Genomic DNA, 15,168 nt, shown 5'->3' with positions numbered 1-15,168 from the left:
ACGCTCTTAAATAGAACCTGGACCAGCTCAGGTGACACACCTTCCCACTAATGAGACGGACAAGCCAGCACAGGTGTAACACATACTGACAAACGAGGTGACACCAATCAGTGCACCAAAGACACATTTAAGTTGAATGCATTCAGTTGTACAATTGACTAGGTATCCCCCATTCCTTCATGCTAACCTCCAACCTCAAAACATAAATGGAAAAACCAAAGCCTGTAACACCTTCCCCTTTAGACAACAAATCTATCCTATATTTTTGTTGGACAAGTTTGCGCACCACCAACAGAAAACAACTTCCATTTCACATTATAATCAACTACAATGCTTCACCTTCTACAATATTAACATGGTGTCTACTGGCTGTCAACATTTAAAAACAAGATTAACACAATTCTAAATAATACATTTTGGGGAAAAAATCCATGAGCTTCCAGAACTCACTTCTTCCTAAAACTCACTAGCTTCTAGAACTCTCTTCTTCCTAAAACTCACTAGCTTCGAGAGCTGTGGTCTTCCTAAAATTCACCAGCTTCTAGAACTCTTGTCCCCTTGGAACGAGACCAAACAAAACTCATCTCCAATACAGAAAAACGGGCATTCAAAATAAATTGTGATCCATGGCAACGCACTGCCTAAACGCACAACACAAATCTTTCTAACTGCCCACCCTTGAGACAATCTGCACCCAAGTTGTCCTTACCAAGGACATGTCTGATTTCAAGAGGAAACTCCTGCAATATCTGTAGTAACTTTCCACCTCACTGCGGAACTTCTCTCTCTTTTCAGGGTTCACTAGATAGGCATGTTGTCGGATCGGGGCCCAGTCCCCAATGTTATGCTATAGTACACTTGGTTTGGCACATCTGAGAATGAAGCCTGATATTCTAAAAGCAGGGCAACAATGTCAATCTAATTGTACCCAAAAATGGTCAGTTGGTTGCATAAATAATTATTACTAAATGTTACATGAATTGTAAATATGAAATATCAAAACCAAATGTACACCCCTTTGTTAATATGTATTGTGAATAAATCACTTAATGGTGAGGCATGGAATAATAAAACATGTATATTTTGTCAGGCTGAATGTTTGAAATATGAGGTGATTTGAATCATGCTTCTTCAGTAGTGGAATAAAGACAATTAGCACTTCAATGTTGTCAAGAAATACTGGAGTGATGTTACATTGTTAATAAAATTGATTATAGACCAATTTATTATACTGCAAGTATGTTGAAATGAAGTTGTGTTGAGAAGACATCTTTTCAATTACATTTGGCTAAATGTGAATAGCGCAATGTCAAAACACAGTTTTAACGTGTCCAAATCAATAACCAATATGTAGAAACAGTTTGGGATATATTGAAAACCTAAACAAGTGTTGCATTTTGATTCAAGTGGGACTCTTTTTTTGTTAGTCACTTTTTGTTAAATCATATAAATAGTACTCTTTCATTTCAGAGCCTGGATTTTCCCCTTGAGGCTAATATCCATATCATGCTGAAATCAAGTGAACAGGGGGCAAATGTTTAGGGTTCTACATTGTGACATTATTAAAATACTCCTACTACAATGTTAAAACATTCTACATTGTGACATCATTAAAATACACCTACTACAATGTTAAAACATTCTACATTGTGACATTATTTAATTGATATCATGAAACAACTCCATGTATTTTCTGATGTTTAATCAGAGATCTTTTATCAGAGTATCTCTTCCCACATTGATCACAGCCACAAGGTTTCTCTCCTGTGTGTGTCCGCTGGTGTACTATCAGGCTGCTTAGCTGAGTAAAACTCTTCCCACATTGATCACAGCCGTAAGGTTTCTCTCCAGTGTGTATTCTGTGGTGTTTAGTTAGATAACTAGATGTAGTAAAACTCTTCCCACACTGATCACAGCTAAAAGGTTTCTCTCCTGTGTGTCCCCGCTGGTGTACTATCAGGTTGCATCGCTGAGTAAAACTCTTCCCACATTGATCACAGCCGTAAGGTTTCTCTCCTGTGTGAATTCTTTTATGTATTTTAAGGTCTGATGAAGAGTTCAATCTTTTCCCACAGTCAGAGCAGCAGATAGATTTCTTCCGTGTGTGTCTCCACTGGTGTTTCTTGAGGAGATCTGATGTGGAGAGACTTGTCTTTGCCTCGTCAGCGTCATGATGTTGTTTAGGCTCCCCAGAGGATCCACGATTGTCCCGTCTCTCTCCTGTGTGAACGACAAAGTCAGACAGATGGTTAAAGGCCCACAACAGCAGAAATCCACTGTTTATTTGAGGTAAAAGGTGATACCCAGAGTGTACCCATGAAGTTGTACAACAATTGACGTCTTTTAAATTTGACAATTAAAACAGTCAAGTTAGCAACAAGTAATTTTGTCTTGTTTTCACATAAGTAGTAACATTGATGATTGTAGGCTAGAAATAAGTTATTCAAGTTGTTGAAATCCTAAGCAGTGTGCCAGACAACTTTTGGTCTCCAATATAGGCCCTTTCATTCATTGTGTGCAAAAGGCATGAGGTGGTAGGCAATAAATAGGCCATAGGAGTGAATAATTACAATTTAGCAGATTAACACTGGAGTGATAAATCATCAGATGAGCATGTGCAAGTAGAGATACTGGTGTGTAAAAGAGCAGAAAAGTAAATAAATAAAAACAGTATGGGGATGAGGTAGGTAGACTGGGTGGGCTATTTACAGATGGACTATGTACAGCTGTAGCGATCAGTTGGCTGCTCAGATAGCAGATGTTTAAAGTTGGTGAGGGGGATAAAAGTCTCCAAGTTCAGCAATTTTTGCAATTCGTTCCAGTCACAGGCAGCAGAGAACTGGAAGGAAAGGCGGCCAAATGAGATGTTGGCTTTTGGGATGATCGGAGCTTTACCTAGCGTGGACTTATAGATGACCTGGAGCCAGTGGGTCTGGCGACGAAGCGAGGGCCAGCCGACTAGAGCATACAGGTCGCAGTGGTGGGTGGTATAAGGTGTTTTAGTAACAAAACGGATGGCACTATGATAAACTGCATCTAGTTTGCTGAGTAGAGTATTGGAAGCTATTTTGTAGATGACATCGCCGAAGTCGAGGGTCGGTAGGATAATCAGTTTTACTAGGGTAAGTTTGGCGGCGTGAGTGGAGGCTTTGTTGCGAAATAGAAAGCCGATTCATGATTTGATTTTGGATTGGAGATGTTTAATATGAGTCTGGAAGGAGAGTTTACAGTCTAGCCAGACACCTAGGTACTTATAGATGTCCACATATTCTAGGTCGGAACTGTCCAGGGTTGTGATGCTAGTCGGGCGGGCGGGTGCAGGCAGCGAACGGTTGAAAAGCATGCATTTGGTTTTACTAGCGTTTAAGCGCAGTTGGATGCCACAGAAGGATTGTTGTATGGCATTGAAGCTCGTTTGGAGGTTAGATAGCACAGTGTCCAAGGAAGGGCCAGATGTATACAGAATGGTGTCGTCTGCGTAGAGGTGGATCAGGAAATTGCCCGCAGCAAGAACAACATCATTGATACATACAGAGAAAAGAGTCGGCCCGAGAATTGAACCCTGTGGCACCCCCATAGAGACTGCAAGAGGACCGGACAACATGCCCTCCGATTTGACACACTGAACTCTGTCTGCAAAGTAGTTGGTGAACCAGGCAAGGCAGTCATCAGAAAAAGCGAGGCTACTGAGTCTGCCGATAAGAATATGGTGATTGACAGAGTCGAAAGCCTTGGCCAGGTCGATGAAGACGGCTGCACAGTACTGTCTTTTATCGATGGCGGTTATGATATCATTTAGTACCTTGAGCGTGGCTGAGGTGCACCCGTGACCATCTCGGAAACCAGATTGCACAGCGGAGAAGGTACGGTGGGATTCGAGATGGTCAGTGACCTGTTTATTAACTTGGCTTTCGAAGACCTTAGATAGGCAGGGCAGGATGGATATAGGTCTGTAACAGTTTGGGTCCAGGGTGTCTCCCCCTTTGAAGAGGGGGATGACCGCGGCAGCTTTCCAATTCTTGAGGTTCTCAGACGACATGAAAGAGAGGTTGAACAGACTGGTAGTAGGGGTTGCGACAATGGCGGCAGATAGTTTAAGAAATAGAGGGTCTAGATTGTAAAGCCCTGCTGATTTGTATGGGTCCGGGTTCTACAGTTCTTTCAGAACATCTGCTATCTGGATTTGGGTAAAGGAGAAGCTGGCGACGCTTGGGCGAGTAGTTGCGGGGGGGGGGGGAGCTGTTGGCCGAGGTTGGAGTAGGCAGGTGGAAGGCATGGCCAGCCGTTGAGAAATGCTTGTTGAAGTTTTCGATTATCATGGATTTATTGGCGGTGACCATGTTACCTAGCCTCAGTGCAGTGGGCAGCTGGGAGGAGGTGCTCTTGTTCTCCATGGACTTTACAGTGTCCCAGAACTTTTTGGAGTTAGAGCTACAGGATGCAAATTTCTGCTTGAAAAAGCTAGAGAAAAAAAAGCTTTCCTGACTGACTGCGTGTATTGGTTCCTGACTTCCCTGAACAGTTGAATATCGCGGGGACTATTTGATGCTATTGCAGTCCGCCACAGGATGTTTTTGTGCTGGTCGAGGGCAGTCAGGTCTGGAGTGAATCAAGGGCTATATCTGTTCTTAGTTCTGCATTTTTTGAACGGGGCATGCTTATCTAAGATGGTGAGGAAGTTACTTTTAAAGAATGACCAGGCATCCTCAACTGACGGGATGAGGTCAATATCCTTCCAGGATACCCGGGCCAGGTCAATTAGAAAGGCCTGCTTGCAGAAGTGTTTTAGGGCGAGTTTGACAGTGATGAGGGGTGGTCGTTTGACCGCGGACCCGTAGTGGATACAGGCAATGAGGCAGTGATCGCTGAGATCCTGATTGAAGACAGCAGAGGTGTATTTGGAGGGCAAGTTGGTCAGGATAATGTCTACGAGGGTGCCCACGTTTACAGATTTAGGGTTGTACCTGGTGGGTTCCTTGATGATTTGTGTGAGATTGAGGGCATCTAGCTTAGATTGTAGGACTGCCGGGGTGTTAAGCATATCCCAGTTTAGGTCACCTAACAGAAAAAACTCTGAAGCTAGATGGTGTCGAGGGCACAGCTGGGAGCTGAGGGGGGTCGGTAGCAGGCGGCAACAGTGAGAGACTTATTTCTGGAGAGATTCATTTTTAAAATTAGAAGTTCAAACTGTTTGGGTAATGGACCTGGAAAGTAGGACATTACTTTGCAGGCTAACTCCTCCCCCTTTGGCAGTTCTATCTTGACGGAAAATGTTATAGTTGGGTATGGAAATTAAATAATTTTTGGTGGCCATCCTAAGCCAGGATTCAGACACGGCAAGGACATCAAGGTTGGTGGAGTGTGCTAAAGCAGCGAGTAAAACAAACTTAGGGAGGAGGCTTCTGATGTTGACATGCATGAAACCAAGGCTTTTCCGATCACAGAAGTCAACAAATGGGGGTGCCTGGGGACATGCAGGGCCTGGGTTTACCTCCACATCACCCGAGGAACAGAGGATGTGGGTGCGGCTAAAGGCTATCAAAACTGGTCACCTAGAGCGTTGGTGACAAAGAATAAGAGGAGCAGATTTCTGGGCGTGGTAGAATAGATTCAGGGCATAATGGGCAGACAGGGGTACGGTGGGGTGCGGGTACAGCGGAGGTAAGCCCAGGCACCGGGTGATGATAAGAGAGATTGTATCTCTGGACATGCTGGTTATAATGGGTGTGGTCACCGCATGTGTGGGAGGTGGGACAAAAGAGGTGTCAGAGGTATGAAGAGTGGAACTAGGGGCTCCATTGTAAACTAAAACAATGATAACTAACCTGAACAACAGTATACAAGGCATATGGACATTTGAGAGAGACATACAGCAAGGCATAAAGTAATCGCAGGTGTTGATTGGGAGAGTTAGCTAAGACGACAGGTGAGACAACCACAGCTAATCAGTTAACACAACAACAGCAGGTAAAATGCCGATGACTAGGCAAAGAGGGTCGGATTAACTACACCTAGAGCTTGAGTTCGCGGCTGGGGCCGAAAAAAAATCTAATTAAAATAAACAGAATGGAGTACCATGATTAATGGACAGTGCAGAAGGTATCAGCTATGTAGCCAAGTGATCATAGTGTCCAGGAGGCAGCAGTAGATGGAACAGGGAAGCCGCGGAGGAGTCGCCACTACGCTAGCACGCGGGCGACACGTATATCTGTCGTATATCTGCATGGGCCAAAAATGGTGAGCAAAGATTTTAGTTTTCACAATCTATTCTGAATATTACAGCGCACTATCAGTGCAAGATTGGGAGTGCTACCCAAGGAAACTCACATTAAGTTCTGTGTCACTATTTACTAATTCCCCACTGTGGGGGAAAACTCAGGGGGTTCTCATTGGCTGACTGCAAAAATAGCCTCCCTTTTCAGGTTGCTTATGAGTGCATTTCACATCACTTCGGATTATAATTGTAAGGCTCGCTTGAATGTCCTGGTTAATATGTTTGTGTTATTATCGCAAATCAACTGCTTTATACTTAAAAAACACTTCAACCAGTAAAATGCTCTTTAACATCAGCCTGACAATGAGGGTTTAAAAAATTGGCCCATAACTTCACCATAAAATAACATAGACCCACTGTAGGACCCATAACTTCACCTAACAATAACAGAACTGCTGTAGGACCCATAACTTCACCCAACAATAACAGAACTGCTGTAGGACCCATAACTTCACCTAACAACAACATAGACCTACTGTAGGACTCATAACTTCACTAACAATAACATAGACCTAGGACTTTAAATAATGTAATATTTCAGGTGAAACATGGAATCTAAAATGTATTTGTCATGACATTTCATAACCTGATCACCAGATAATTTTGTGAATAATCCCACACACATTATGAGCTAAGTATCTCTGTGCGCAAACAGACTAACGAGACCCGACTGTAAATCAAGCAGACAATAATACATTATAAACATAAATTTGTTAGGGATGTTGGATCCAACGTGGAGCACGGCATAACTGTCTTTACCAGAGTAATGAATGAAGAAGCACTTTGGTTGTTGTTGCATGTCGTGATGTTTGTCACGTGACTGTCATTCAGAAAATGATTTCCTGGATCAGCTGATGATAGTTGAACATGTGACTGTAACTAAACAGCTTCAGTATTAAGAATGTGTAATTATTGAAGAACCACATTAATGACAGTATCCATTTGGGTGTTGTCAATAAAGTTAAAGTGACTCTCGGTGAGAACCATTGGATTTAGCAAACTCTGAAATTATTTAGGATTTCTGTGCCCATGAAAACGGTTTTCCCAGCGTAACATAAGGAGACACTAAATGTTACGTAGTTAGAGAGCATTTCAGAGATCTGAATACAAAAAACTGTCCTAACAGGACAATAACCTAAACCACAAGGCCAAATCTACACTGGAGGAGATTACTAAAATGACACTGAATGTTCCTGAGTGGACTAGTTACAGTTTGGACTTAAATTGTCTTGAAAGTCTATAGCAAGACTTGAAAATGGCTTTCTAGCAATGATCAACAACCAACTTGACAGAACAGGAAGGATTTTTTTTTTAAATTATGAATTTCACATGAAGATAGGTTGCCTATTGGATGACATCACGACTTCCCATCAAAGCCAACTCCTTGAATGCCTTAGTATGCGATCACTCACTCCTTCTAGTTTGCAGTTGTTGAATTTTTATTTTACTCAAAACATGTATTTGTTTCCCTTTTATGTGTTTATACTTTAATGTATTTATATATCACTTTTCAACAAGAAAAGTTTTTTTTAAATCCCTGGAGGACGTCATGAACAATTCTGACAATACAAAAACATATTCAAGTGTAGAACACCCTTTTAAAATCACACATTAGTTTAACAATTGCAGAGTTTGTGCCCCTGTTTTATAAGATAGTACTCACTGTATTTACTGGTGTTAATCAGACCAATGTCCCTGTTTTATAAGATAGTACTCACTGTATTTACGGGTGTTAATCAGTTCTCCAGTCTTCTCTTCTTCATCCTCCTCTAATATGACAGTAATCTCACCCTCTTCATCCTTCATTCCAAAAACGTCTTCATCTTCTTTCACTTCATCCTCCACTCCAAAAACTGCATCTTCCTCCTTATCTTTTACAGTAACATCCTTCTCCTCTTTCACTCTGAAGGCGTCTTCCTCTTCTTTCACGGTAACAGCCTCACCCTCTACTTGTTTTTGTATTGTAACATCTTTCTCTTCCGCCTCCTCTTTGACGAGAGCTTCTTTCTCCGTCCAGCAGACCACCTCTTCTTCAGCAGGAGGAGAGTAGCTTAGTGAGCTCATGGTCAGAGATAATAGATAGTTAGCATTAGCGACTAGACTAGTCCTAACTTAACCAGCCAGCTAGCTGACTTACAACGTAAATATGAAATTAAATGGGGTAGCTAGCTGTTTCCCCATAACTATGTTTAAATCATAGTGGTAATTAAACCACGAAATTGTCTAAAGAGCTTGAATGTTCCGACTTTGATGTCCAGTGAGCTACCGAGGTGGCTGCAGTTGTTGAAGAAGCGTTCCGTCCACTAGATTATACGTCACAGTAGAAACATCGCCTGAAAGACACATATCGCCATCTGCTGTCTGGAGGGAGGAAACGCAGTTGAGGAAGGAAAACTATTTTTATTTTCTTCATTGAATTATAATATTATAAAGCAGTTTAGGGAAAAGTTTTTTTTAAATAATAATATTATATCAACACGTACAAAGAGCAACAACTGTTGTTTGATTAGGTCTGATTTTTTTAATGAAAATTCAAAACAAACTCAACATCTACTCCACATCTGTATTCCTGATTCAGTCAAATAACTAGATATCAAAATAAGCCCCTAGTTATTGATACCCTTGATAAAGATGAGCAAAAATTACTGTATGAAATAAATAAATAAACTTTACCCACTACCAGGATATTTTAGCCCAAAACCTGGTTTAACTCTCTGCTAGGAGGCTGAAACTTGGCCATAAGTGGATCTTCCAGCAAGACACATCAACATCCACAAAGAATAAATGGTTAATTGGGCACAAAATCAACATTTCCAATGTCCATCTCAGTCGTCGGACTTGAACTCCATTGAAAACTTGTGGTTTTAATTGAACAGGGCAGTCCACAAGCGCAGACAAAATAAATCAAGGACCTGGAGAGATTCTGTATGGGGGAATGGTCTAAGATCCCACCCAATGTGTTCTCTAATCTCATAAAACATTTCAGTGTCATTATCTTCCCGAGGGGAGGGTGCTGGAGTATTGAAAATATGGGTGCCAATAATTCAGACCCTCCCTTATGACAATTACATGTTAAACTAAATCTCTTTCTCTGAGCAATTGTATTAGTATAAAATAATATAATTTCCCTTTATTTTTTACATACAATATAGCTCAGTATTTGAATTCTTTATTTTATAGTGTCGTTTATCTCATCTTTATCAAGGGTGTCAACAATTTTGTCCCCCACTGACCTCCATACTGCTGCTAAATGGCGTAACAATACATCATGTAGATGTATATAATGAACAGACTAGGTCTATACTGCTCCTACATGGTGTAACAATACATCATGTAGATGTATATAATGAACAGACTAGGTCTATACTGCTCCTACATGGTGTAACAATACATCATGTAGATGTATATAATGAACAGACTAGGTCTATACTGCTCCTGCAGTGCATTCAGAAAATATTCAAACCCCTTCAATTTTTCTACATTTTGTTACGTTACCATGGCAGCCTTAATCTAAAATGGATAAAAAATAATCATCAATCTACACACAATACCCCTTAACACGTTTTTAGATTTTATTTGCTAATTTACGGAAAAATCATATTTACATAAGTATTCAGACTCTTTACTACGTATTTTGTTGAAACACCTTTGGCAGCGATTACAGCCTTGAGTCTTCTTGTGTTTGACGCTACAAGCTTGGCACACCTGTATTTGGGGAGTTTCTCCCATTCTTCTCTGCAGATCCTCTCAAGCTCTGTCAGGTTGGATGGGGAGCGTCGCTGCACAGCTATTTTCAGGTCTCTCTAGAGATGTTTGATCGGGTTCAAGTCCGGGCTCTGGCTGGGCCACTCAAGGTTATTTAGAGACTTGTCCCGAAGCAACTCCGCCGTTATCTTGGCTGTGGGCTTAAGGTCGTTGTACTGTTGGTAGGTGAACCGTTGCCCCAGTCTGAGGTCCTGAGTTCTCTGTAGCAGGTTTTCATCAAGGTTCTCTCTGTACTTTGCTCCGTTCATATTTCCCTCGATTCTGATTAGTCTCCCAGTCCCTGCCGCTGAAAAACATCCCCTCAGCATGATGCTGCCACCACCATGCTTTACGCCAGGCAAGACGCTTGGCATTCAGGCCAAAGAGTTCAGTCTTTAGGTGCCTTTTGGATCCAAGCGGGCTGTCCTGTTGTTATTACTGAAGAGTGGTTTCCGTCTGGCCACTCTACCATAAAGGTCTGATTGGTGGAGTGCTGCAGAGATGGTTGTCCTTCTGGAAGGTTCTCCCATCTTCACAGAGGAACTCTGGAGCTCTGTCAGAGTGACCATCGGGTTCTTGGTCGCCTCCCTGACCAAGGCCCTTCTACCCCCATTTCTCAGTTTGGCGGGCGGCCAGCCAGCTCTAGGAAGAACCTTGGTGGTTCCAAACTTCTTCCATTCTAGAATAATGGTGACGACTGTGTTCTTGGGGACCTTCAATGCTGAAGACATTTTTTGGTACCCTTCCCCAGATCTGTGACTCGACACAATCCTGTCTCGGAGCTCTATGGACAATTTCTTCGACCTCATTGCTTGGTGTTTGCTCTGATGGGCATTGTCAACTGTGGGACCTTATATCAACAGGTATAATCATAAACAATATGATTTCACGTGGCATAAACAAAAACACAAATTCTCAGTCAGAAAATATAAGTCAGAACACAGCGCCTTTATTCTCTCATGTGATTTCAGGTTCTGTGATTGGGAAAATGTCCTTCCACACAGAAAGAGAGCAGTGGTGGGGCTTTTTTGGTGTGTGTCTTCTTATGCTCCTTCAGGCTCCTTAACCAGACAAAACTCTTTACACACTGGGAGTATTGGAAAGGCTTTTCTCCTGTGTGTGTCCTCTCATGAGCTTTTAGGTCCCCTACTCGTGAAAATCAGTTTTTATGCTGGGTGCAGTGGTAAGGCTTCTCTCCTGTGTTTGTCCACTCATGCTCCTTCAGGCTCCCTAACTGAATAAAAAGCATTCCAAAGTAGGAACAGTGATGAAGTCTCACTCATACCAAAGACAGAGTATTTAGTTAAATACTAAGAAGAGAACTGAATTAAACCTCCATAAAATAAAACTGTCTTCCTGCGAGACTAGATTCCTCAAAAACCTGAAGTTAGTTTTCAGAACATACCATAATTTCTTAACTTGGTGGGCGCCATAATAATAATAATAATGCAGAACATAAAATCTAATCTTTCTCTCATGTTTATAGCAGAGCTCTATAGGCAAAGGGAAAGGGGGATACCTAGTCATTTGTACAACTGAATGCATTCAACTGAAATGTGTCTTCCGCATTTAACCCAACCCCTCTGAATCAGAGAGGTGCGGGCGGCTGCCTTAAATCGATATCCACGTCATCGGTGCCCGGCTTTTCGTCTGTGTGTTGTCTCTCATGCCTTTTCAGGGTAGCTAACACGGTAAAACTCTTTCTACAATAGTGGTGGTGTTGTCTCGCTGGTTTGTGCATCTCTGGGCCTGGTTCCCCTGAAGGACTCTTCCTGCTGTCATAGCGAGAGTCTGGTCTCTCTCCTGCCAAAGACAAACAGTATCTAGTTAAACAGAGACCTGAATGAAACCTCCACATGATAAAACTGTCTTCCTATGAGGTTTAATCTAGACTTGATCCCTCAATAAAAGAGTAGAACTGTACAGCCACTCTGTGATGACGTGCTTTGTAGGTTGGGTAAATCCATTTAAATTCAATACATTTTTGACTTTGACATTTTGATTTAAAAAAAATATTTCCTTACATGTTTGACTATGGAAGAAGTGGTAAGAAAGTGACTTTATGTAACTGAATGTAAAAACATTCATGACACACAGTACCAGTCAAAAGTTTGGACACACCTACTCATTCATGGGTTTTTCTTTATTTTTACTATTTTCTACATTGTAGAATAATAGTGAAGACATGACAACTATGAAAACACATATGGAATCATGTAGTAACCAAAAAAAAGTGATAAACAAATCAAAATATATTTTAGATTCTTCAAAGTAGCTACCCTTTGCCTTGATGACAGCTTCGCACACTCTTGGCATTCTCTCAACCAGCTTCACCTGGAATGCTTTTCCAACAGTCTTGAAGGAGTTCCCACATATGCTGAGCACTTGTTGGCTGCTTTTCCTTCACTCTGCGGTCCAATTCATCCCAAACCATCTCAATTGGGTTGAGGTCGGGTGATTGTGGAGGCCCGGTCATAGGATGCAGCACTTCATCACTCCCCCTTTTGGTCAAATAGCCCTTACACAGCCTGGAGGTGTGTTGGGTCATTGTCCTGCTGAAAAACAAATGATAGTCCCACTAAGCGCAAACAGGGTGGGATGGCGTATCGCTTCAAATTAAATTGATTTATATAGCCCTTCTTAGATCAGCTGATATCTCAAAGTGCTATACAGAAACCCAGCCTAACACCCCAAACAGCAAGCAATGCAGGTGTAGAAGCATGAATGCTTCAGAATGCTGTGGTAGCCAGACAGGTACGTGTGTCTTTCCAAATGTCTAATCAATTGAATTTACCACAGGTGGACTCCAATCAAGTTGTAGAAACATCTCAACAATGATGATGGAAACAGTATGCACCTGAGCTCAATTTCGAGTCTCATAGTAAACGGTTTGAATACTTATGTAAATAATAATAATAATGTTTTTTCTTTTAATAAATGTGACATTTTTTCTAAAAACCTATTTTTGCTTTTCATTACGGGGTATTGTGCGTAGCTTGATGAGGATTTGTATTTATTGTAGAATAAGGCTGTAACATAACAAACTGTGGAAAGACTTCAGTGACATAAATAAGGGATTAAAGACATCCCAAAAAATCTCTCCGATATAGGACAGACACCTCACAACAAACTTCCTTTAGATGTTTTTGGGGAAACAATGTTACTATTGTTACTGTTAGAGAGACTAAAGTAGACGGCACGGGTCAAAGTTTTGATTTATGACCCTGTGTCCATGATGACGTGTACATGTCCGTACTGCAATAACCCATAGTAACACATTGGATAACATTCACAACATGGAACAACAGTAACCATAGTAACACATTGGATAACATTCACAACATGGAACAACAGTAACCATAGTAATACATTGGAGAACATTCACAACATGGAACAACAGTAGAGAGAATAAAGTAGACGGCACGGGTCAAAATGTTGATTTATGACCCTGTGTCCATGATGACGTGTACATGTCCAAATATGGGCCTCCGGCCAGGCCATCCTGTTCCTGTGGTCACGTGTTAGAGGGTGTGTTATTTTATATCTATATTGCATCCTTTGAAGTAGTCATGCTGATTGATGTCTAGGGACCTGGTTGAACTGGGGGGGTTCAGTGTTTGAACTTTTGAACGTGTATGGCCCCCCTTCTCTGATGAAGCAGGAATGTCCGGGGTATTGGCTGTGGCAGACGCATTATAAATAAATGTCCAGAACAAGGCATGCGATTTTTAAAATAAAGCCCAGAATATTAAACATAGAAATATGTCTCCTAGGCCAATTCTCGGGGTGCTCTGCAGCTCATGTCATGAACCCAATGACAAAAGCCTGGAGGATGTGTTGCGTGAGGCCCCAGAATGTTTTAAAATAGTTTTGGGTACGAGTGAGGGACATATGTCTTACATATACCAACCTGAGGAATCTACGGTTAAGATATTCACAGACAGCGGCCCCAATCCCCTTTATCGGGCAGAACCCGGGAGTTTTTCTCCAGCGCTAAGGATGAGAGAATGGCTTAAGATAAGACTCGTGCTGTGTCAAATTGAACAGGCCCTGAGCTCTTCAAGTTTACCCGGATATGCGTTGGAAGAACTGGTCTGCGGACAAAGTGATCTGCTGGCCCTAAGAATCGCTTCAATGGCGTATAGCCCTGATTCCAGAGTGACAATTTTAGCATGTGAACAATTTGATAGTGCAAATGCGACGAAAACTGTCAGTTCATATGTATTTTCCAAAGCATGCAAGGATGTAAACTACTTTACAACAGTGTTCAGTTTTAAATGGCGCGATTACCATATTTTCCGAACACTGATGAATAAGCTGGACAGTCTTTTCGAAAATCGTGAACAATTACGGCGATGGCCGAGGTTATCGTTGAGACATACCCAGGACCCACAAGGCCGAAGGCGGATCTTTCCCTGGAGTGAAAACGTCCGGAGCTTCGATGGAGCGGACAAGCGACTTTGCCATGGTGAATTGGAAACGGATAATGGTCAGGGCTAACCGCCCCCCTTTATCTGTAAGAAATAGTAGAAATGTTGAATTATAACGTGTGTTAAAATGTATGCACTAAATATTCTGAATTAAATCATTGGTTTTGAAAATGTATCTCACCCTTTAACGAAAGGGGAAGCTGTCTTTTCTCTCACGCCAGGGTCTGTCGCAGAGAAATGTAATGTCTGAAAAAAAAAACATGTATTATTTTATAGTCTCTCCTACAATGGTATGTTATAAACATTACTGGTTATTAAAGTTTGTAATAATGTACAACTGCAGGCCTCCAAGGTTTTTACATAAAACACTCGTGATGCATGTTTAAATATCGAACCCAGGGACTCTGATGGCACAGCTGGCGCTGCCCTTAACCACTGCGCCACCCGGGAGGCCCTTGAAACTTCACATTTATAGCGCACAATGCTAGAGCCTACGACTCTTACCTTCTTCTGAACCCCTTGATACAGCAAGGTTTGGCACCCAGTGTCATAGCTCAAGGTAGTAAAATCTTGTGTTTTGTAGACCCAGCCTTCAACCAGAGATACATTGACAGTTTAAGCTTCTTACCCATGCGATTGGCTCAAATGCCAGAGGCCTTGGGTTTTGAAAACTCTGTGAAAGGCTGGTTCCCATACTTCTTCACATCTGAGGAGAATCTA

The 15,168-nt window shown here is 41.8% G+C and overlaps 1 protein-coding gene across 1 annotated transcript; it reads right to left on the bottom strand.

The window, feature by feature from the left end:
• Positions 1–1,195: 1,195 nt before the first annotated feature.
• Positions 1,196–8,580, bottom strand: LOC110487389 (uncharacterized). Its single transcript, XM_021559319.3, has 2 exons — positions 7,993–8,580; positions 1,196–2,220 (listed from the first exon to the last, which is right to left on the bottom strand). Exons 1-2 carry the CDS (start codon positions 8,336–8,338, stop codon positions 1,670–1,672), a joined length of 897 nt encoding a protein of 298 aa, XP_021414994.2. The 5' UTR covers positions 8,339–8,580; the 3' UTR covers positions 1,196–1,669.
• Positions 8,581–15,168: the final 6,588 nt, after the last annotated feature.

This window comes from Oncorhynchus mykiss, chromosome 13, assembly GCF_057628025.1.
Source record: "Oncorhynchus mykiss isolate SJ-2025 chromosome 13, ASM5762802v1, whole genome shotgun sequence".
Lineage (NCBI taxonomy): Eukaryota > Metazoa > Chordata > Actinopteri > Salmoniformes > Salmonidae > Oncorhynchus > Oncorhynchus mykiss.
This window is presented reverse-complemented; position numbering and strand designations above follow the sequence as displayed.

Coding starts and splice junctions, on each gene's coding strand:
- LOC110487389 (XM_021559319.3), bottom strand. CDS start 8,338: ATGAGCTCACTAAGCTACTCTCCTCCTGCTGAAGAAGAGGTGGTCTGC. Junction 2,221..7,992: donor GATTAACACCCGTAAATACA/GTGAGTACTATC, acceptor TCGTTCACACAG/GAGAGAGACGGGACAATCGT.